The following is a 24,449-nucleotide window of genomic DNA, read 5'->3' on the forward strand; positions in this document are numbered from 1 at the left end:
TAGCGTCAGGTGCAGACTGAATACTTTCCTGCTGGTCCGGACGGATAATTAGCGCGATCAGTTATTAAAGAAAGCCTAGACTAATCTGTGTCTGAGGATTGTAACAAAACAGATTAGGTGAAAATCAGTTGAGTAATAAACAAGTTGTAGCCGATTTAATCCTGAGACATCGTCTCTCAATACAAGTGAATTGGCTCACAGGCGGATGTTGACCTCTCCAACATGGCGGACGCGCAGACGTATCGCCTCAGATAGAGGGCAACAGACAACGCGGCATCTCGGCATGTATGTCTATGATCAAAATAAGCTAGTTAGCCAGACAGCTAACTTTAGCTATCGTTACTGAGGTAAAAAAAACAAGGTCAAACAAAACTAAAGTGCGATGAAGTTGAAGTTAATAATGTGTCAGCGATTCGTGCTGTTTATCAGAGCGTCGCCGTTTCAGTCTCCATTTCCCAAACGCTTTAGCCGAGCGTGCTAACGTTATTCCTCCTAATAAACAGACACACGTTCAGCTCTGTCTCCTCATTATTCACCACCATCACTGTAATATTTCATCATCATTAACACACGAAGGTAATCAGAGGGACGATGGCGATCGAGTCTGCAGCGTCTGAGATTTTTAAAATGCAGAGTTAGAAAAGAAAACCCTCACAAGTCAAAGCAACGTTTTCAATGTAGATAAACGTAACTTCATTATACCAGTTATAGTGAACTGTGCTGCCTCTCACTGCATAAAACAATAGAAACAGACAGTTAAACAGAAGTTAAGACCCTCTGGGGTTTATCCTAAAGTTAGGACAGTATTTAGGAGGTTTAGTCCAGTTAGGATGTTTCTGTAACACTGTTTTCTTATCTGGAGTTAATGATAAGATTATGACCTCAAGAACTGATGTTCTGTAACAGCTTCTGCCCTGAATTCAGTCCTAACTGAAGTTGTAATGTTGACTAAACAGATAAGATTTCAGAGTTAAGAAGTTTCTGTAATTCGGCCTTGGCTTCTATCTCACTCATGTTAAGCTTCCTGAGATTCTCCGCAAGGAGGTGCTGCCAGCGTTCAGATTGTCTGTGATGCTTTATAAGAGCTGTTCTTTGAATCAGTGACGCTGTCTCTGCTATTTACTTTTAAGTTTGTAAATAATGCAAAGAGCTGTTGTATTTTATGCATTTTTAATAAAAAAAATCATTTACAGGTCACACATTTACAACCTCTTATCAACAGTCGAGTCAAACTCGTGCCACACACTCCTGACATCCAGATATACTGATGATAAACTGAATCATGAGGATGAATTATGTTCTAACATTATCAGATGACTAATACAGGTGCTTTTTTGAGACAAATGGGTTGAAGAAATATGAAACAGTATTACACTTTGGGGAGGATTATGTAAAACAGTGGAAACACAGAGAAAAATGTTGCCATTAAATTTCGTAGAACTACCAGAATATAAGAATAAGGCTAATACCAGAATAAGTACAGCAGGAAAATTGGTTTTCCTGCTTTAACACATTTAACTCAGCCAATTAAGCATTAATAATTAGCTTGATGATTTATACGAGATGAGAATCTGCTGTTTCTGCAGGGCAGCGGAAATCCCAGCTCTAAACGTACTGCATCTGGACGACCCTGGCTGATGCAGCAGGATGCATTCCAGGGGTGTTAATATGCACTGATGCATCATAATTTGTTGATCTGTAGGCCACGGTAATGATTTTGCGATGTTATAATTAGGGATGTAAATGATTAACCAACAAATAAACAACTGTCTAACCAAAAATGTTAAGTTAAATGTATTCAATTTCCAATAAAACAACAGTTTGTTTGCATGAGGGTGCAACTGATTCCACTGGGCCTATTAAAAAATGAAGCGTGCATCTAAAAATAATGGTTTGAGAGGATGATAGGACAATAATTTCATCCACGTCCTCTGAGAGAACACGTGATGCATGGCGCTGTGAAATCGGAGAAGGATATGATGGATGGAGATGACTCTGAAGAGCTACTGAGGTACAGTGAGACTAAACTAAACCTAATCATGGCATAAATATTACTTTAGAACTTTATAATGCAGAACTTTCAGCAGCCCATCATTGTGTATTGCAGTCAACACCTGTTTAGTGTTTGATCATATAATCATTAACATACAGTTGTCAGTGCCTCAGTTTAATCAGAACTGGGTTCTTAGGTTGAGTATATTTAATACGGTAATAATAATATTGGCATCCCTAGTTCAAATCAATTGTAATCATTATTATAATCATATTCATTAAATGATATACTATTGTTTGAATAAAGCTGTCAGGCTATTTTCAAATGGAGAAAGGCTTATATATGTATATGTTTTGTTTTTTTTTCTAGCTTCTCGATTTTATAACTTTAAAATGAATAAAAATAGGACTTTGATGTAGCACGTAAACACTGTTAAAAGTTTAATGTTGAGTTCACTGTTTTTGTGATGTCACCAAAAAAATCAACTAGTTTATATTGATCTGCTTATTCAGCCTACAGCAGTTTAGCCCTGCCCATTCACGCTTAAGTTACAAGGAGTATTTCAGTTCTGCAGCACAATGCAGGGGAACCAATCAGAGAAGAGGTCATTTACGAAAGGGATAAAGAGAAGGTGGGAAAATGAATTATGACTGTTTTTAGTACACAAAACCACACGAATGTCAAAAGTGGAGCTCAGGGAGGAAAAAATAAAATACAAGAAAAAGGTAGACTATGGGTCCTTTAATGTTGAGAGGAAAGTGAAGACAGAGGGTCGGAGACTGTGGGCTCTTTGGACATCTGTCCTGCACCAGTACTGTCCTGCGCCAGGCTGCTGATGGCTCTGGCCAGATTATTAATGGCCTCGATCTTCCTCTCCTCCAGAGCCTTCTGCTGGGCCCACATGTTCAGCTTCCTCTCCTGCAGCTCCAGATACAACTGCAGGACATCCTGAGGGGGTCTGCTAGGAGGGACTGCTGTGGCTGTGAGAGTAGGTGTGGGTAATATCGGTGTGTAGCGTTTACTGGCCATGGCTTTCCCCACCTTGGTGCCGCTCAGCTTGGCTCTGCGCTGAGCCTCGATCTCCTCGTAGCTCCGGCCCAGAACCTCATGCATGGTCTTGAAGAACTCCCAGTGCACGCTGTGGGCTCCGAGCCGCTTGGCCCGTTCGGCGTTTTTCCTGTAGGTTGCCAGCATGTTTCTCCACTTGAGGTCACATTCGAAAGCCTTCACTGCAACGTCCTGGTAGCCCTCTGCTCTTAACCTGGCGGTCACTCTCTCAGCCACCGTCTCCCACAGCTTCTTCTTTTTGCATACGGGCTGGTCAAACTCGTGGTCCATGTCCAGACGAACATGAACCAGGTGCCATGTGGCTTGCAAGGTCCAGACAAACTCTTTGGGGAAACAAGAAGGAAATATTACATAGTTAATTATATTTATGTTCATATTTTAAAAACTTTCAACTTCTTATAAAACTGTCATAACTTTGCACAGCAAATAAAGCTCAAATGCTTCCTTGTGCATCATGGTTTTAATATTTTTAAAGGTCCAGGAATTAAGTTTATATTTGAGTACATATATATATATATATATACACACACACACACAAATAACAGTAAGCACATTTTGGACAACGCCTTGTTGTTACTCTCTAGCAGCACTGCTGTGTCTGATCCACTTGCACTTGTACCCACTTGTACCAATAATACCTACTCTGTGGTGGTCCTGTGGGGGTCCTGACCACTGAAGAACAGGGTAAAAGGGGGCTAACAAAGTATGCAGAGAAACAGATGGACTACAGTCTGTAATTGCTGAACTACAAAGTGCTTCTATATGGTAACTGGAGCTGATTAAATGGACAATGAGTGTAGAAGCAAAGAGGTGGACTTGGCTGGTCAGGGTGTGTGTGTGTATTTTTAAATACATAATATGTACATTAAAATATGAAATATACATTTTTAATGAGTTACTGAATCTTTAAGCCTCATTTGTTGCTCTACACACTAGGAACCAGACGTCCACTTCTAAAAGCTGCCTCACAGTTGTAACATGAAATGGTTATGAATAAACCGCCTGATGTCTGAGACATTGTTTTATGACAGTTTTGTGATAACATTTGAGCTTAAAATGTATTTGAATCAATTTATTTTAAGCCATTGACGGTGGAGGGGTACACGCAGGGGGATGTGAGGCAAAACAGTGCCCAAAGAAAACTTACCTATTTCAGATTCATGCCTATTTTAACATCACCAACCTTGCATATAAAAACTCAGGAGACCCCTGTAGGTTCACTGGTGGTTTTGGACAGTAAATAAAATGGCTATGTGTGTGTTGTAGACACGGCGCCCCCTGGTTCCTATCACCACCACTGTAAAGAAATCTGAGTCTGCAGGTTTCTCTACAGTGAACCATTTAACGTCAAACCACTCACAATGACTGTGTTCATATCTCAAGGACTGGATTATTCAGAGGTTTTGAAGAAATGGTGGAATTTCCCTTTAAAAGAGGACGATAACGCGCATGTGCAGTACATCTGAAACTTGTGATGCAGAAGAGACGCTGTATAACGTGTGATAACTCATCTCCACTCTGCTGCTGTTACATTACTGTGTCTGTATGAATGAGTTCTGCTTTTAGACTCAGTACGTTAAAGAACTGTTTAAATCATCTCGAAAAGTTATTCAAATTTCAAGGCCAAATCATGTGGACAGAAAAAAAAGCACGCAGCGATGCCATCGGTACCTCACGTTGTTCACCGCCTCCATGAACACATTCATCACTTTTACCTGTTTTCGACTTTTCCGAGTCCAGCGTCGAAACCGTGGCTGTTGACTCTTCCACCTCAATCCCGTCCGTAACTATCGACTCAATCACTTCCATCCCTCCTGCTGATTTTAGTATATATTACCAGCCGTTGCTGCTGTAATCGTGGATTTTAACAACGCTAGACTGGTAGCGATGACTCTTCCACAACATCGATGACTATAACAACAATCTGACTTGATTTGTTTTCTTAAACTGGGACGGCTTGGGTAGAGGATGATGGGAAATGCAGTCCTGAAATAATTCCGAACGAGCCGTTTCTTCGTTCGCAACGACATTCGTGGCTTTGTTGATCTCTTAAACCAGCAAAATGGACGATATATGCGTAAGTCGTACATTAAACGGGTTTACTTTGAGAAAATCGCGATTAAATCCGACATAACGGTTGACTAGAACTACAATACCCGCAAACCATTAACGCTGGGCTGCCCGTTTCCTCCCCCTGCCACTCTCTTTTCGTCGTTCTGCGAAAGATGGCGTCAGTGCAAAACCGAGACGATAGCGTTTGTTTGAACGTATGAAATAGGCCGCTAGGAAGGTAGATTAATGTCAAATCATTATCACTTTGCGACAGAATGCGGATACATATGCACAGTAAATCCTTAACCGTCGTTGTTTAGGTTTAGTGTATGCGTGGCCTACTTTCAGGCCTTGTGTTATTTACCGAGCGGACGAGGGAGGTAACGGAAAACTACAATTCCCAGCAGCCTTTGCTGAATGTGCGCGGTAGATGTGCGCGGTCGTTTTGCTAACTATTTTTAAAGGTAATTTGGCACTTTTTTGGACTCAAGTTTTTCAGTTCAGTTCTTGCCTTTTTTTTTTTGCTTGGACTGTAATTTTTTATTCTGTGTTTAAAACCATGAATAATTCTTGCCTTTCACACTTATTCATAGAAGTTTAAAGGAAGCCGTAGGAGAAACTGCAACTGCCTTAGTGGACAGTAAGGGGAGGTCGGTGGGTGGGCGGCGGAGGGGGTTTCAGGAGCTGCAGGCTGACCATGGCAGCACAGGCAGGGGGCGAAAGAAAACACCCAAAAGGTACAGCTGGCACTAAAGAGGCCTCCTCTGTTCCTCTGGAGTCCTCACTGTCATGGTGCTTGGCCCAACTAACCAAGTCAAACTCCAGTAGTGGACTAACTGGGGCAGACAATAAGCCCATCAGTGGTAGAGAGACCAGCAGAGAGGCCGATAAGAGGCTGAAAGCCGGGCAGTGGCGGGCACTGGTGGCCATCCGGACCCAGCACGTTAAAGGCGGAAGGAGCAGGATAGTGCACTACCAGGCTAAGGGGGGGCTGCCTCCCCTGTTGGATATCTTGCGCAGGCCTGAAAGCTCCAGGAAGGTCCTGGATCTTGCCCTCAGCATCCTGGCCAACTGCTGCACAGAGAAGGAAACTCGAGCAGAGGTAGGGGCAAGGCAGAGAGGGAATAAATATCAGGCTGCTTGCCTTCTATATTCACTCGCTTTGACCTTGTTGACAGAGCAGATCTGTCTTTTCCCACGTTTCATTACATCTGGTTTCTTTTTTGTCCCTTTCAGGTGAGGAAACTGGATGGCATTTCTGTTGTGGGTAAGTAATTTGGTTTTCACAGATTAACCCCTTAACCGCTGCCCACCGACAGGCTCAGAGTTTTATTACATACTTCTATAACCTAAGAATAGCTCCATTAGTTTGCATTGGAGTCCCTGTAGTTACTGAATAGTATACCTTTGTATTAAATAAACCTGGATTGTGTAACAGTTAAAATCCTTGGCTTATTACATTCTAATTTTTATTATTCAGTAACTACATGGAAAACAGTGTAGACTGGCTGATTTGTCCTTAAGATACAGAAGTGTGTAAATAAAAGCCTGGACCTGCTGGTGGGTCCTGGGCGTTTAAAGTGCATTAATAACTCAGTGTATCGTGTTTGTCCACACTGTTGTACTGTTTAACGTTTGCAGTGGAGGTCCTGAAGAGACATGCCTCAGAGGAGACGGTGGAGAATCGGGCAGCTCGCGCTTTAGGAAATCTCGCCATGGATCCTGAGGGCTCTGCGCAGGTTCACGCAGCAGGTCCGTTGTGTTCACTGCCTTATTTTAGCTTTGTTGAACGGTTTAGTGAAAAATCGAATTCACACGATTACCACTTACCCAGATGTAGCCAATCAGCAGAGACATATATATTGCCTCTTTATTGCTGGAGCTACAAGGGTGATATACACACACTAATGCCTCAGTACATCCCCAAACCCTCCCTCTGACACCATCGAGGTCGTCATTAAGGCTGCGCAGGCTTGTCAGTGTGGTTTAGGATACAGTGTGACTTACTGTGAACTGTAAAATTAAGTATCTGAAGGCAGCAGGCAGCACTTTAAACAGGTGTTGTACCAAAATTTGACCGCCTGTTGTGTGCACACGTCACGCAGGTGTGTAACCGTAACAGTTTCTGGTTCTTTCTGTTTATGAATAATTGTTGGTCTTGAATTTTTAAGTGAATGTTTATGTTCCGAATTAGAAATAACAGAGCCGTGTTGTGCTACGCAGTGAAGGTTTGTTCATTTTTGTAATTCATAGTTAGTCATACTGTGTCCTTAACCTCATTGACAAGTCTGTGTGTCCTTAATGAAGACCTGTATGCAATTTGAGGGGGTTAAAAAACGTTTTGGGGCTGTGTTTACAGAAAATATTTTGGTGATTATTGACTTCTAGTGTTTGTTAGCAACGTTCGCCTCATACTCTGTGTTTACATGCAAAGATTTTTGCCAATCCGATTGAATTCATTCAATTATAGATTAAGACTGAGGTGTTTATTCGCACTCTACTCAAGAGTCTGATGAAAAATCTCCCTTAGAATTGTAGAATAAAAGTATGTGCATGCGTGGAAGACCACTTAGTGCACACTTTACAGGACAACCAGCATCACGTGAGTCCAGTCAGAGTGAGATGAGCAGCAGTGAGCAGCGCTTGTGTTTTAATTAGATTAAAATGACGTCAGACTCAGGAAAACGTCCTTCACATGTCCTTATTAAAGAAGGCCGAGAGGAAGACGTCGTGTTCTGAGACACATAAGCTGGACGTCCGTCCCACCGCCGTCTTTTAAAGATCAGAGCATAAACTTCGTCTCCTCTGCAGACCAGTTTCTGCTCCGCCATGTTGAACGGTATAAACTTTCACTATGACGTGACGAACATGATCAGAACAGACTTAGACTTTCTGATAGGGAATGTAATCAGATACAGACGTTTACACAGATATTATTCTTCTGTTTAATGGATTATTTACAGGATTACCCACCTCATTTAATTGGATAGAGATTGTATTCTGAATGGCCTCAATTGGACTAGTCTATTCCGTATACATGGACGTGTTCTATTCCGATTGAGCTGTTAGTCGGATTAACTAATTAGGCTGCATGTAAGTGTGACTGTAGTTCCACCACTAAACTAAATACGCAAAATTTGGACACCAAACATGTCTTCGCTGATCAACTACATCTGGGAACTCATCATTCCTTTAGATCAGGGGTCTGCTGGGTTTTAGTACAGCGCAGTTTGGCGATTTTCATGTTCTAGTCACCCGATTCAGTTAGCGGTTAATTGTTTGAGTACTAGGCTGTGTTTGAGCAGGGAAATCACTAAAATCTGCTGGATCTGTGGTGAGGAAATCATATCTGTTTCTATTTTGAAACAGCTGTCCAAAGTTCATAAATGCTGAACCCATTTATTATTACATTTTCACTCCATTCCATCAGCTTTAACCACCTCTGCCTCTCTCTCATGCAGGTGGTGTTCCTCCTCTCCTGCTCTGCCTGGCCCTGTCCAACCCTCCTTCTTGTACCTCACCTTCCTCACCTTCCTCCTCCTCCCCTTCCTCTCCCTCTGCCCTCCCCCCGGCTGCTCTGCCTTCCTTTACCCAAACTGGAGCGCGCTCAGTCTGCCGCCCGCGCTCTGCTCTACCTGTCCGACACGCCGGCCAACCGCCTCTCGCTGTTGTCCCAGGGAGCCGTTCCGGCTCTGGCGCTCTTCATCGCCCCGGAGTATCCGCCGGGCCTGAGGCGGGCATCGCTCCGTGCCCTCCACGAGCTCACCCGGGGCTGCGGCACCGAATGTGCCCGAGAGGTGTCCATGTCTGGGGCGCTGGCTCAGCTCGGGCTGCTGGCTTCAGGAGAAGAAGAAAAGCCTCTGGAGGAGCTGGCTTTAAAGACTTTGGCTAATCTGTGCTCTCAAGGCTGCTTGCGCCCCCTGGTGGGCTCACTGGGTGTCATTCAGAAGTTTGCGGAAGAAGTTAAAAAAGACCCCTTGAGGTCTGGTGTGTTTTTCAAGGCTTTATGTCTCTGCTGTAAAGAGGCGGTGAACAGGGCTAAAGTGAAAGAGAGCGGTGGGCTGGAGGTGCTGATTGGCTTCCTGGCCGCCCATCCAAACCATCCGCTCACGCGATTGGCCGTTTTGGCGTGCGTGGACTTCGTCTACGACGAGTCAGCTCTGGAGCAGCTCCAGGACCTGGGCCTGGTGCCACTGCTGGTCGCCCGGCTGGTGGAACTTTCCAAAGGAGAAGAACTCAGTTTGGGCAAACTGGACGCCAGCTTGTCCTCCGGTTCCAACTCTGAGCTGATGACGTCCTGTTTCGATTCATTTGACTTTCCAGCCCCTGAAGGGAGCAGAAGGGAGGAGATGGGGAAGGAGCAAGGCCCCGGCTCCTCCAGCTTCCTCAGCCTCAGGTGAACATACGTATTTTATACTTGGCGTGGCCTCATTGTAAACTGAACTGTATGTTTATTTAGATAGAACTCACAATCTCATTTCCAAAAAAGTTGGGACGCTGTGCAGAATGTAAATAAAAATAGGATGCACTGGTGTGCAAATCATATAAACCATATTTTTAAAGGAAAACATTACGAAGACAACATATCAAATGTTGAAACTGAGAATTTTTTACTTTATTTTTTTTTTCATATTTGTCCATTTTGAATTTGATGCCAACAACACATTCCAAAAAAGTTGGGACGGGGGGCCGGTTTACCACTGTGCTTCATCACCTCTTCTTTAACAATACTCTGTAAGTGTTTGGGAACTGAGGAGACACTGCTGTAGTTTTAAAAGTGAAATGTTTTCGTTGTTGTTTGATACAGGATTTCAGCTGCTCGACAGTTCAGGGTCTCATTTGTCGTATTTTTCATTTCATAATGTGCCAAATGTTTTCAGTGGTGACAGGTCTGGACTGCAGAAAGGTCAGTTTAGCACCCGGACACTTTTAATACAGAGCCATGCTGCTGTAATACATGAATGTGGTTTGGCATCGTCTTGCTGAAATAATCAAGGCCTTCCCTGAAAAAGTCGTCGTCTGGATGGCAGCATATGTTGCCAAAACGTGTATATATCTTTCAGCATTAATGGTGACTTCACAGATGTGCACGTCACCCATGCCATGTGCACTAAAGCACCCCTGTATCATCACAGATACTTACTTTTGAACTGTGCACTGATAACAAGCTGAGTGGTCTTTAGTCCGGAGGACACAGTGTCCATGATTTCCCAAAAAAAATTCAAATTTTGATTTGTTGGACCACAGGACACTTTTCCACTTAACCTCAGTCCATTTTAAATGAGCTCAGGCCCAGAGAAGGTGGCTGTGTTTCTGGATCCTGTTTATGTACAGTTTCCTCTTTGCATTTTAGAGTTTTAACATGCATTTATGGATGCAGTGGTGAACTGTTTGTTTTGAGTGTTTCTTTTTTTCAAGAACATCAATACATCTACTTTTCTGACCTAAGGTTTATCAGACAATATATCATTCTCTTGGAATTATAAGGTTCAATCTGACTATCTGACTCTATTTTTTGTCAAAATTGAGTTATTCACATATTATTTTATGACAACTTCTTAACATTACGTGAGCTGTTTTTTTTTGATTTGTATGCATTTTTAGACTCTTTATTTAGCAAACAAAAAGCTTATATCGTTAAAGTCAAACTCTAACTTAGTTCTATAAGGTTCTATCACTTCAGATACACACAAGAGGACCAATCAGGTTCTGCTTCTTTATCATGTCGCCGCTCTGCTCAGCGACTGCAGGAAAAGCTTACAAAACCTTACGAAACATGAAAACATGTCGCTGAAACCGTCTGTCTTTTTACAGATCTTTAAAAACTCTTATTGTCTTAATTTTTTCGAAATATTAAGGCTTAAAGGTAATTAAATAATAAACATTTGAACCAAAGCGGTCTTTTTGGTACAAGTAGACTCTGTTACAACACTAGTTTTATGTTTTAAAACAAGTTATGAGTATAATTGAACATCTCTGCTTCTTTTCATGTTTTGCCAAACAGAACTTTATAAATCCAAGCAAAACATGAGTTATTAGGATTAGAAAGTTGTATCTGCATAAGACCTGTTCCAAAAAAAAACTTACAAATTAGATATTTTACATTTAGAATAAATTTAGAGAGTCGGTCATTTACATGTATGAAAGAGACGTGTTCTACATATCAGTTCTGCTGTTTAGAATCCAAAATCTTTAAAGCTTAATATCTCAGAACTGCTCAGAGTGTAGATAGAACCTGATAATTCCTAGAGGACGTTATGTTGTACAACGCTAGTACTAATAAACACATCTCCACAGCTACAGCTCTGAGGAGAGGAGGAAACTTTTTGAGTATTGAGTTTATATTTGTGTTCAGATTTAATCTGTTTGATTTTAATGTAAGTCTTTTGCTGCTGTTCCTGCTTTTAGGTCCTGGCTGGTATCTGAGGGTTTGATCTCTTCCGAAGGGGAGCTGATGGAATCCCCCTGTGGGACGGATGGAGATTCAGTCACCTCTCATCCGTCCTGCTCTCCCTCCTCAACATCATCTCTTACCCCTCTTTCCGATGCACCCTCCCCAGCACCCTCTCTGCCGAAGCCCATATCTTCCCCCAGACCCAAACCCTGCCGCCTCTCTGCCTCAGCCTCTCCACAGAGTGCGCTGAATAAAACCTCCCCCAATTCTCCTCCCACTTTACTCCCCACCTGCACCTCCACCCCCCAGCCCAAGCCTCCGGCCGCCCCCATCTCTCCACCGAAAGTCTCTTCTCCTCCCAGGAAGCGGCCCCGTACATCCTCATCCTCCTCTTCTTCCTCGTCCACCACCTCTTGCTCCAGCCTGCTCTCTTTGGAAGCCCCCCCAGTAATGCCAAAGACCCCAGTCTATCAGCACCCATACCACCCTGAGCCTTGGGCCCCCGAATCCCCCATCCTGCTGCTGCTGTCCCGCTTCTCTCATGCCACAGACCCCAGCGGAGTGCTCATTAACGCCCCTGTTATCTCCGGGCTGCTCTACTACCTCACCCACCACCACGACCCCAGCGGCCGCTGCCTCCGCATGCTGGGCAGACTCAGCTGCAACCCGAACTGCCTGCAGGCTCTGATCAGGACCGGGGCTGTGGCTCTAATCAGACACAGGCTGTGCCTCCGAGAGGTGAAGAGAGAGAGGGACGGAAAGAGGAATGATAGACAGTCTGACCGAGTGAAGGCCAAAATCAGACAGCTGGGTGCGTACGGTCTGTTTCTGATGCATCACACACCGATCAGGCATAACGTGATGACCACCCCCTTGTTTCTACGCTCATTGTCCATTTTATCAGCTCCACTTACTATATAGGTGCACTCTGTAGTTCTACAGTTACAGACTGTAGTCCATCTGTTTCTCTGCATACTTTGTTAGCCCCCTTTCACCCTGTTCTTCAGTGGTCAGGACCCCCACGGACCCTCACAGAGCAGGTACTATTTGGGTGGTGGATCATTCTCAGCACTGCAGTAACACTGACGTGGTGGTGGTGTGTTAGTGTGTGTTGTGCTGGTCTGAGTGGATCAGACACAGCAGTGCTGCTGGAGTTTTAAACACTGTGTCCACTCACTGTCCACTCTATTAGACACTCCTACCTTGTCAGTCCACCTTGTAGATGTAAAGTCAGAGACGACAGCTCATCTGCTGCTGCACAGTTTGTGTTGGTCATCCTCTAGTCCTTCATCAGTGGTCACAGAACGCTGCCCACAGGACTCTGTTGGCTGGATATTTTTGGTTGGTGGACTATTCTCAGTCCAGCAGCGACACTGAGGTGTTTAAAAACTCCAGCAGCACTGCTGGGTCTGATCCACTCAGACCAGCGCAACACACACTGACACACCACCACCACGTCAGTGTTACTGCAGTGCTGAGAATGACTCACCACCCAAATAGTGCCTGCTCTGTGAGGGTCCATGGGGGTCCTGACCACTGAAGAACAGGTTTAAAGGGGGCTGACAAAGTATGCAGAGAAACAGATGGACTACAGTCTGTAACTGTAGAACTACAAAGTGCACCTATATAGTAAATGGAGCTGATAAAATGGACAATGAGTGTAGAAACAAGGAGGTGGTCATAATGACATGTCTGGTCAGTGTATTAGCAAAAACAGCCCTAAATTAAACAACTAAATTTCAGCCTTCAGGTAACGGTCAGTCTTCAGTACACAGTAATTGTTCTAAATGTCTACATTAGGGCTGAAAAATGAATCGTTTTTATATCAAAATCACAGTTTGAAAATGTGCAATTTTCAAATTGCAAGAGCTGCAATTTTTATCATAGACTGTAAAACTATTATCAACAACGTAAACGTTTTATGTAGGGAAATGTCACCTAATAACATGGAGCTTGTGAACTGTTGTGATATCACAACCACAAATAAGTGGCAGACTGGTGCACTAACAGTGTTATCAGTTCAAGTCTCAAGACAGGAAGAAATATATGCTGGTCTTCTTACCCAAAAAAGGCCCGAACCTCAGTTTATACCTCAGTTATAAACAATTGCAGTTTAAATCCTGATCACAATATTGGTCAGAAAAATCGCAATTAGATATTTTGGCAAAATCGTTCAGTCCTAGTCTACATGATTAAGTAGTGAACATGCAAACAGTGGTTTTCAAGTAATTCAAGAGTGGTTTAATGTGAAATGCTTCATTTTAGAGAAACACAGTCAGAATAGTTTTGGTAAAACTTATTTTTAAAAATCTGATCAGGTACTATTCATATTTTTCAACCAGTGACCTGTCTCTCCCTCCTGTTATAAAGCCTGTGTCCAAAACCACATACTACTGTTCTAGTGCACCAAGTTTATTGCGCATTCATCAATATAATTGTGGTGTAGTGCGTGATTCTAGACACAGCCTTTGTTTTTGACAACAAAATAGCCATAAAGTACAAGTTATTCATATTTTAGCATCAAAAAAAAGCAGAAAATGAATATTAAACAGAAAATTACAAATTCTTTTCAGGAGACTCACTTTCAGTGTCTCAGATCTGCAGACACGCCTCCAAAGTTCAGTCTTAGAAGCTGGTTGATCATTTTCTGAAGTAATCAAACACATTCAGTGGTGTTGAGGTCTGGACTCTGGGGTGGTCAGTCCATCGTTCAGCTTCTTTGTTTGATGTGTCCGTCTCCTTTTCTCAGTGAGGTTCTTCTTGACAGCTACACATCCTTTCAGACCCACAGCGCTGAGTCGTCTTCTCACAGTGGAAGGATGGACAGAAACACCTGTGGGTGTTTTCAGATCTGAAGCAGCTTGATTTTCTCCTCTCTCTCAGAGATGAAAGCTTTAAGTGCTGTTTATCTGATGGGGACAGTGTTTGGTGTCGACCAGGTCTTGTGTGGCTGTTAGGAGCCCCAGTTGCTTTATATATTTTTTACATTTTTTTGAAAACTAGTCATTTTTACCTGTTTTCCTTTGATTTTCTCCTTCCTTATGCACGTAGTTTATCTTGTATCTGACCTTGTAAGGGAGCATTATACAGAATTTGAGAGTTTGTAGGTAATATCTGTGTTGTACTTGCCTTGTAGGTCAGGGGCTGCTGAGCAACGTTCGTGTTCAGAGTGAGACTGGATTCGGCTCTGGAGTTCTCAGCCATATCGTCCTCTCAGGCTCAGAATCCGACAAGCTGTACTGTGTCCTCTCTCTGCCTTTGCTAACCAGGTAGGTCTGATGCTCGCTTTTGTTGCTGTCGTTAGTGCTGCAGAGTCTATAGCCGCAGTCTTGCAGAATACTTGCTGCAACACAGCTGATAACGAGAGCAACGATCAGTGGAAGGATTTAGTGAGAGTGTAAGGATGTAGTTTTCCTAATGAAAACAATTAACGGATCTATAATTTCCCTTTTACAGTAACCGAGTTCTTTTGAAGAAGCTGCTCTTGGATAGTGGAGGCTTGACATTCGCTCTTGAGCCTCTCTGCTGCATGGACGGCGGCGACGATGAAAGCGACCACTCCGATAAATGTAGAACATTCCTCTCGGCGTGGATGTGTCCACCCGAACAGGTGTCCGTCTCTAAACTACATTCCCTGTACGTCTCCCTTCTGATTGGCTGCCTCTCTAGTATACTGGCGTATTCCAAGGTGGAATTGGAAAGAAGAAAGACGGCAGTGGAGGCACCACAGAGTCCGATCAAAAATCCTCTAATTGTGGAGAAAGAGTCCAATCGTTGTCCCCAGAATTTGGAGACCTGTCCCTTACGAAGCATCAGCCCACAACCTCAGCTTTCTCCTGGATGATGGGACTCTGCTTACAGCCAATCGAGAAGCGGTAGCTGGAGATGAGAGCATGGAAGAAGTTGGATCTGAATACTTCCGTGCTTTGCTGAGGGGCGGCTTTGGTGAAGCCAGTAAGTCTGATTCTATTCCCATCAAAGACGTGAGCAGAGGGATGCTGCTGCCTGTGCTTCATTATCTTCATGGCTGCCGAATGACCAGCGTGGGCCACGGCATGGATGAGGAGGCTGGACGTTGTCTTGTTTTGACCTCTTTGGTCTTTGGAGGTCTGAAAGGGCACAAGGCCTTTCAGAAAAGCCCCCTGGCTGAGGTGATGGTAGGAGCCAGTAGGTTTTTGGTGCCTGGATTACAGAAGGCAGCTGAGGACTCGTGTGTGTCCCTGCTTTCTTCTGCGGCTTCGTCTGTTCCAGGCCTTCCATGTAAAACAAGTGACCTGGCTAAAAAGACCAAGCTTGGCCTGGGGTCTGTATGCAGAGAGTCCAAGACCGCAGCAGACGGCCAGCCATCAGAGCAAAGAGCGAAGTGTTCCAGACAACACTGTAAACTGCTGGAGGAGTCCAGTGTGGATGAGGGCACTGAGTTCGGCTCTTTGCAGTCACTTCTTCCCCAGGCGTACTCTTTCTCTCAGCGCTTTTCCTACTCCAGGCTGAGCCGGGCCTGTCTGTTGACACTGCTGCAGCCTCAGGAGGCCCAAAACACCCCGCTGCCTCCATCCCTGTCCGCCGATTGCCTCCTCCGGCTCGCCAGGGAGGCGGACAGCACCGAGAGCCTGCGCCAGGACCTTCTCAAACTGGCCACAGCAGCGCTGAGTTAATGCTGCTAATGGAGTTAGAGGTAGTGAGCTTTTTTTGTTCAGCTCTCCAGTTCTTGATCATGTTTTTGACCAATTCTTGATTATCAGCCTGGAATAAGAAGTGGAAAGAGCAAATAAAGACCAAGGCTGGCGTTATGATTGACTTTCCATATATTTGTTCAACAAACATGCCAACCGGAAAGCTTGCTTATAAGATTTCCAGACAGGAATTTCCATTTGAGCATCCCATCATCCCGAAATTATAAATGCATTATGATTGACTTTCCATGTGTTTGTACAACCAACACGCCAGTAAACATGATGAGAAATCCGTTTAGCATTGATCGGCATGACGTGTCATATTGGCTGTAAAAGACTTTTTAACGGTTTACTGCCAGCAAAAAGTGGAGGAACCGATTCGGGATTTAAAGACTGTCCTTAAAAATCAAGTGTCAATTTCAGAGTGTGCAGAACAATGAGCGAGAGGTTTGGGGGCCATTGATGAATGGAAAAGTCAACAGCTTTGAGAGGCCAAATTCAGTTTAAACTGAGCTGAATGCGTTGAAGACCCAAACAGTGGACTAAGAGTGACCTGTCATTTTGGGACCGACGGGAACAGAAATATGTCAGTTTTACTTTTTATTTGCATTTTGGACCACTTTTTCATGAAGTGCAGTGCAGATATGAAGTGGACTTATTAGATGTTATGATTATTATTATTTTTTGGACCTTGGCTACTGTCAGTGCTCATGTATTGATGTTTATTTTTTGTAAAATCGCCCGTCTGCACACTAACGTTCATAGATGAATTTTGTCGTATGGGCCTAAGGAATGTGATGTTGATGCTGCATTCAAAAAGCTACTTTATTTACTCAGTGATGCGTTGTATCATAAGAATATATATATATATATATATATATATATATATATATATATATATATATATATATATATACTGAAGTAGTTTGTGACTTTGTACAGTGTATAATGTGCATTAAGGAGATAACAGGGATAGAGTAATGTTTGTTATATTTTTCATTTCTTAATTTTTCTATAAAAAAGAAACAAAACAAAAAATAGAATGTATTAAGTGTCAGAAATAGATTGGAATCCGTTGGTTTATTGTTAGGGTGCCATCCTGTGACAGAGAGCTGTATATGCAAAAGTCTGTAAGGCCAAAATTAAGGGACGCCCCCCCCCATGAAACATCTGAATAAAAAGCCTCTGCACTGCAGCTGTGTATGCTTTTGTTAATGACCCTGACTCTGTGTGAAGATGCTTTCATTTGGCATAGTGGTTCATATTTTGTCCATATAATCTCTTCATTTGTATTCAGAAGTTTGGGCACCCCGGTCAGGGTGATTTCCTATGTCAACACATCCTCTACAGAGAACACTTCTACACATTTGAGCACACAGTTACTGTTGATTTGCTGAATTTAACATATTGGAAAAAATGTGGCCTGTGCAAAATTTATGCAACATTTTATTTAAGTTTCATTTTTTCCAATAAGTTAATCTATTAAATCATGCACTAAAGCAGGAGTCGACAACAGGAAGCGTCTCTTTTATTCCACAGCTGAATTAGATTTGTAGGTAAAACTAAAATAATAATCCTTTACAGTAAAATAAAGCTCTGCTGATCGTTCAACACAGTTTAACAATAAATGGTCTTAAACTCTGGAGTTAATGTGGAACTGCTGATTCACCCTTTAACCCTGAATGTTCACGTGGAGACTGCTGGTCACCATAGCAACGAAAACAGTCTCACCTAGCCAGTAGCTAACGAAAAGACAGAGAAAGATTTAAGATGAACATCGATAATTTGGAGACTGATGGACTTGTTTGCATTTATAATCACTCCAGCTGGTTTCCTGATCCGTTTAATCTGCATTGAGAAACTGACAAACACTAAAGTCATGAAGCTGTAGTCAGCTTCTCATTCGCCAGCTTCTCGTTCAGATTTTCCCGTTCCACCTTAAATGGCGCCATTTAAGGTGGAATGGGAAAATTTGAATGAGAAACGACTTCAGCCTCATAAAAAATCAAACATTGAGACATTTTACAAGAAACTGTTCTACTTTGGTGGAAAAGTTTCCTGCTGGAGATGTGAGAAAAACAGCTATAGCTGAGCTGAAGCTTAAAGCAGAGCAAAGTAAGTCTGTGTTTTCGTTTGGATTATATTTTATATCCTATATTAGTACATCAGCACATACGGAGACATATTTACAGCCAAGATGGTAAAATGAACATAAAATGTTGTGGCTCCCAAGGTGGTTTGATTTTTGTTGAAATGACAAAATGGCTCTTCTTACCATTTGGGTTGCGACCCCTGAACTAAAGTGAGAAGCAAAATGACCCGTTTGTGTTTTAGACTATAAGAACTTATTTTCACTTAGAAAATCAACAAAACCAGAGCTGATTAGACTCGGGCTGTTCAAACTGCTAATGTGTGTCACTATAAATATTACTTTACCTTCTCCACTATTTCCTGTGTTCTGTCATGTCTTGCAGTGTGTGCTCATAAACTATGAGAACTAATTAGAGGTTCAGGTAGGAAACTATAATTATTATTTATTTATTATTGATTTGGTCAAACACAGAACGTCATGTTTACAAAAAAGGTGCTTTATTTGTGTCAAAGCTGACAGCTCCTCTCTCCATCCAGATGCTGAGCTGCTGTGCAGTGGACTGGTGGAGAGAGACGATGGGACAGGTTTTAGGGTGCACAGTTAAACTTGGACACCAGGTGGCGCTGCGCTCAGTGGTGAGAGCCCTCGTAACCGGTGGGCAGGGGGTTGGTGTGAGCGTTGTGGAAAAGAGAGTGGTTTCCGTCACCCCAGGGCCAAGGCTGTAAGAGATGTAGAGAGAGACGTGACTCGGTAAAGTCTGACCGTCTGACCGTTTGGACTACTGTCTTTTTAGCAGATACATGCAATTCAGTATTGTTGACCCTGAATGACCCAGGACTCAATTCCTTTCTTCTGCATGTGAATAGAAGGCATTTCAGAGGGCTTTTGGTTTTTTAACTGTTAAGTTTTTGAGGTACTTATTTAAAGGGGGATTCCACCGAATTTTCAAAATTCCTGCAGGATTAAATGGTTAAGACGCAAACTAGGTCATTAAGACTGGCTTGATGTGAAATGGTCCGTTCTAGAGAAACGTGCCGAGTCAGAATTGTTCTCAGAGGTGGAACCGGACATCTGAATGCCTAGGAAAGCTCCCTCACAGAACGCTATTACATGACATGGTTATAAATAGACTGCCTGATGCTTTAGACATTGTACGTTGTATTTAACCATGATCAACATTACATTTAGAGACTCAGAAGACACGTGTAGGTTCACAGGCTATTCTGAATAATAAATAAAATAGCCATATTTGTGCTGTAGACATTGTGTCCCCCTGGTAAGTTTATCTACAGTTGACTATTTGACATCAAACCATTGAATTACTGTTGACATTGTATGCAGAAATTCTGACAAATTGGTGGAGTTGCCCTTTAAGACACTTAAGAATTAAAATAGAAAATTGTGTGTAAAAGTTATATATTTACAATGATTTTGTATTTTAATTTTATATTAGAATCATTTCATTCACGTCTGCAACCAAACAGGTTTTATATTACAGACAGTTTTTAATTGTTAGTTTATGTGCTGTGATTTGAGCACTATTGCATTATGTGTTCATTCTTCAGGTCCACTATGCGAAGCTTGGGCTCACCTTGGTGCGAATGCGCAGGTGTGGATATGGAATGAACTCCGGTGGCTCGTGAGCGTGAGCGGTCATCTTCAGGTAAGCGTTGACCATGCACACACCCACGCCGGGCAAGGCCACCAAGTACGTCAGCATCTTCCAGGTCTTTACTGTGAGTTCAGTCAGAAAACATCACGTTCATGTTAGCACTGTAATGCAGCATACAGTAGAATATGTTTTATTTAGCTTCCAGAACTGACTGGTAAACTGGATACGTTGATATCTGGTCAGGCATCACAATTTAATGGAGATCAATGTGGAATTTACATGTAAAGCTGATGCACATTTGATCGACTCCACTGCAGATTATTAAAACTGGCTCAAGATGGTTTTGAACTCCAGATCCAGGGTATATCCCACCAAACTGAGGGCTACAAGCTTAAACCTGCACTGGCTTACCAGGATATTTTAAAACATCTCACTGTCACCATCTATATACCAGTGTAGACTGTGACTGACTGACCACAGCAGTTTGAAATATCATTCACAACTTTGAAGTGCCTGCATACACACTGTGTGTCCAGCGTTTCTCCTGAAATGAAGGGTGTTAGTAGTGAGTCTGACCTCTTTGCTGCAGTAACAGCCTCTACTCTATTCTGGGAAGGCTTTACACTGGGTGTTGAACATTGCTGTGAGGATATGATTGAGCATTAGTGAGGTCAGGTACTGATGTTGGATGGGCAGTTCTGGATCACTTAGCTCATCCCAAAGGTATTGGATGGAGCTCCATCACTCCAGAGAACACAGTTCCACTGCTCCACAGGGGCTTTATACCCCTCTAGCCCACGCTTGGCATTGGGCATGGTGGCCTCAGGCTCATGTGTTGCTGCTCCAGAGTGTCCCATTCTATTGGTCGGTTTTTTTCATTGGAGATTATATAAGCTGTGTACACTTGTGCCAGCAATGGGTGAACTTAATGCAGCTGAATTCACTCATTAGAAGGCCTGTCTACTTTGGAAATACTGTTAGGATTTAATTTGTGACTTTATTAGATATTAACCCTTAAAAGTCTGGAGTTATTCCCGTTATTTTGCTAAACTTGTTAAACGTAATTGCATAATTATTTACATAGTTATAGTGGAGTCCAAAAGTCTAGGACCAAATTTTTTTTTTTTTGGAAATATCTGGAAATAGCTATAAGTAGGTTTTAGGCCTTAAAAAATGTTTAAACAAATAAAAGTTGTGACAAATATTAATAATAAAAAATGTTTGAAATTCTGCACTATTTTTAGGTCTCTATTGAAGCCGATCTGTGAAATTGGCCATGTTAAGACCTTTAAACAAACAGCTCAGATTTATTCTTATTTCTTCCAGTGAAACACATTTTTGCATTTGATCTACTGACCAGCAGCTTTTGCACCAACTTGTGGATGTCTACTTCTCACTCAAATTGTTGCTGATAATATTATTTGTAATGAACAATCATGTATTACATTGTAAAGAACTGCCAAATAGAAGCATTTTGCCAGTGGTCTCAGACTTCTGGACCCCACTGTGTGTAAGGAATTACATTTACATTAGGTTTATATTCTGTATGGATTGTATTTCTGATGCCACAAAAATGTCAGAAGTGCTGCTGTTTATTTCAGCAAAACGAGACTGTTAGCACAGCAACAACTTTCCATCAAAGTAAGTGAAAAAAAATGATCTCATCATGAACTTACAGACTCCCCCTTGTTATGTTCTGCTGTAAATAGTTCTGTTTTAGAGGAGCATATTTCTAAAATACTGGAAAAGCTGTCATAGGCTGGGATTTGTGCACTCAGCATTCCGCTGTATATTCACTTCTCTATACGTTTAAGTAGCATTGATGCATTTTGTCAATGTATTTTTGTGAAACTAAACAGCTATTTCCAAATAAATAAATAAATAAATAGAACTTGGGAACGCTAATGTGTCAGAATCTGCACTCTCCACACAGTTTCTCCACTTCTTTCTAAGAACTACGAGTGAGGAATAACTCATACACAATTACCCCATGTGTTTATAATTGCTGCTGATAGCTGTGGCCATCAAGAGTTTACTGAAGTCACGAAGGGTCACCTACATTGTTTTGAAACTGGCTTCACGTGAGGAATCATAGACTTAATGAGTTACATGAGCAGTGAGGTAAGGACACAGGCACACACTGTAGATATATAAATAAAGATATAATCTTCAGACCTCCTCCCTCTTGGCCATGTGACGCAGCAGCGAGGACCCGCCGTGCCACCATGGACGAGGCAGACGCAGCCATCCCTCTGCAGGCCAGACAATAAAAACACTTAAGCATATTACACCTTTATATTTACTGAGACGATTGGCGCATCTGAACTGAGACAAACAGCAACGTGGAGTAGATTATGGATTAAGAGCTGTTAATCTCAGAAAACTAGAATTAAAGGTGGGGTTAAAGCATGTCGCTGTTGTCGGAAGAAAACCTTGTATCTCCAAAATGGTAACTTTACAGGAGAAGGAAAAAACCTACTTTACTTTTAATGTAAGTCAATGGAACCAGAATTCCATATCATTTTGGGCCGTTTCTTTGGGTCCATTCTTCATGAAATTTACACAGAATGTAAAGAGCAACAGGCATTTCAAATTATGTCAAAAAACTGAAAAACAACAAAAATGGAGATACGAGGTTTTCTTCCGACAGCAGCGACGTGCTTTCAAAGGTACAGTAAAAGTCAACCTGAAATCCAAAATTTTACCTTGTTATTTCACGTCTGTGGTCATAATAAGGATGCATACTTATATCATTTATAATATTAAATCCTTTCTTTTATCAGATTGTGATTTTGCCCCGCCTCTAAAACAACATCTGATTTTTGTTGATGTCACTGTGCATCAGTGGGTGGGGCAAAGTAATATTAATCATTAATCAATAGTACCATGTTTCACCTCTGCCTCCCACCGGAGGGAAAATGGAGAGAAAATGCTCAGCTGGCTCAGAGACCCTCTCAGATATTGTTTCACTCACAAATATGTCATATTATGCAAAAAGAAAAAATAGTTTATCATTATCAATAGTTTATCATAACGTTAGAAACGTTTCCCAAGAAAAACGACTTTACAGGTAGTGTTCACAAGTTATTTCAGTTTTTCAAGCATACAAGCTGCTATTATTTCAAAAGGCTAGGCTACCTGTAAATTAGAGAGGGAATACTATATGTAAAAAATTATATATGGTATTTACTCTGGATATGTTCTCAATATTCATATATTGTTTGTTTAAACTTAGTAAACAGCGTACATTAATCAAATCAATATTGGCTTAATTTCACTCACTTTTCATAATATGAGCAAAGTTTTAAGATGTAAACAAAGTCATTTAGAGTAGTTCAATGTGAAATGCTCTGTTTTAGTCCGAATTGTTCACTGCGGTTTTGAATGGAACCAGACGTCTGACGCCTCTAAAAGCTCCCTCACAAATTTGATGCCTGAAAACTTCATTTTCCAGATCTAACACTTTTTCCCATCTTCAACATTCCATATAAAACTCTGAAGACTCCTGTTGGTTCACTGGTGGTTTTGGATAGTAAATAAACTGTCTATATCTGTGTTGTAGTCATGGCGACGCCTGGTTCCTATCACCACCACTGCAAAGAAATCTGAGTCTCTACTATCAACCATTTCACACCAAGCCAATCTGAGTGACTCTGTTCACATCTCAATTATATAATTTTGCAGAAATTGGGAAAAATTAATGGTATTCCCCTTTAAAAAGACTGACTGTAACTCAGCAATTATAAGAAACCAAATGCAGGACTCATAAATAAGCACAATCTGAATATTAGCTTTATATTCACAGAAATGTGAGGTTGTCTCTTTTCTTTACTTCATTATTTTATTTTCTCATTTTTACTTTTACATTAATAGTATAATCATTTTTATGTGAAATGCTTTATAGTAATGTCATATTTCTTAGGCTGAGGCCTGCAAGCTGTCTAGTCAACAATGCCCTTCAAAGCATTACCTTAGACCCCTCAAAGCTCAAATATTACATTATTAATTAATAAGATCAGTAATTCCATGCATTAATAAGCTTCTACAAATGGAATGTCAGATTTGCAATGTTTAACTGTCGCACAGAGTAGAGAAAAACAAGCTCTTCAGTGTGGGTCATGTGTCATGTTACTTGAGGAAGGAAATATCTAAGTTCCTGGGTAGCATTATAGCATAAAAAAATGGAACGTATATTAAAACTTCACTCACACTTTCGTCCTGATGGATGATCAGGTGGGATTTTTGTCCTTCTTCTCTGTGGTGATCGACTTCTGGTCCACTTTCTCTTTCTCCTCTGGCTGTTTGTCCTTCAGTCTGTCCTGCTGTCGAAACAGCAGGCTCCTCCCCAATGCAAGCCGTCCTGCTGCCAAGTATGATAGTATGAAGTTTATATTTGGTCAAGTGCAGGCAGGCTGTAAGTGCAGGGGGTGGACAGCAGGTGGAAGGAGAGCTGGGTTACTGAAGGAGTAGGTCTGCCTGTACCTTTAACTGACCTCACACAGCCAACCAGCCTTAACTTTGGCTACGTGATCACATGCAGGTGTCTGTGTGTATGCAGTCATGCA

The 24,449-nt window shown here is 42.1% G+C and overlaps 3 protein-coding genes across 3 annotated transcripts; 1 reads left to right on the forward strand and 2 right to left on the reverse strand.

Moving 5' to 3' along the window:
* Positions 1–1,169: 1,169 nt before the first annotated feature.
* si:dkey-66i24.7 lies at positions 1,170–4,995 on the reverse strand. The gene is made up of 2 exons (XM_036589816.1): positions 4,777–4,995; positions 1,170–3,384 (listed from the first exon to the last, which is right to left on the reverse strand). The coding sequence occupies exons 1-2, from the start codon at positions 4,868–4,870 to the stop codon at positions 2,735–2,737; spliced, it is 744 nt and encodes a 247-aa protein (XP_036445709.1). The 5' UTR covers positions 4,871–4,995; the 3' UTR covers positions 1,170–2,734.
* A 782-nt stretch (positions 4,996–5,777) lies between these two features.
* armc5 (armadillo repeat containing 5) lies at positions 5,778–17,375 on the forward strand. Its single transcript, XM_036589817.1, is given in 9 exon segments — positions 5,778–6,215; positions 6,350–6,380; positions 6,755–6,865; positions 8,575–8,669; positions 8,671–9,509; positions 11,522–12,318; positions 14,644–14,776; positions 14,964–15,294; positions 15,296–17,375. Coding segments are annotated over 9 exon segments (3,609 nt in total). The 5' UTR covers positions 5,778–5,810; the 3' UTR covers positions 16,163–17,375.
* A 1,372-nt stretch (positions 17,376–18,747) lies between these two features.
* LOC118821462 (cytochrome c oxidase subunit 6A, mitochondrial) lies at positions 18,748–24,261 on the reverse strand. Its single transcript, XM_036590077.1, has 4 exons — positions 24,094–24,261; positions 22,060–22,136; positions 19,864–20,006; positions 18,748–18,991 (listed from the first exon to the last, which is right to left on the reverse strand). Exons 2-4 carry the CDS (start codon positions 22,130–22,132, stop codon positions 18,902–18,904), a joined length of 306 nt encoding a protein of 101 aa, XP_036445970.1. The 5' UTR covers positions 22,133–22,136; positions 24,094–24,261; the 3' UTR covers positions 18,748–18,901.
* Positions 24,262–24,449: the final 188 nt, after the last annotated feature.

The sequence above is a fragment of the Colossoma macropomum genome, unplaced genomic scaffold, assembly GCF_904425465.1.
Source record: "Colossoma macropomum unplaced genomic scaffold, Colossoma_macropomum, whole genome shotgun sequence".
NCBI lineage: Eukaryota > Metazoa > Chordata > Actinopteri > Characiformes > Serrasalmidae > Colossoma > Colossoma macropomum.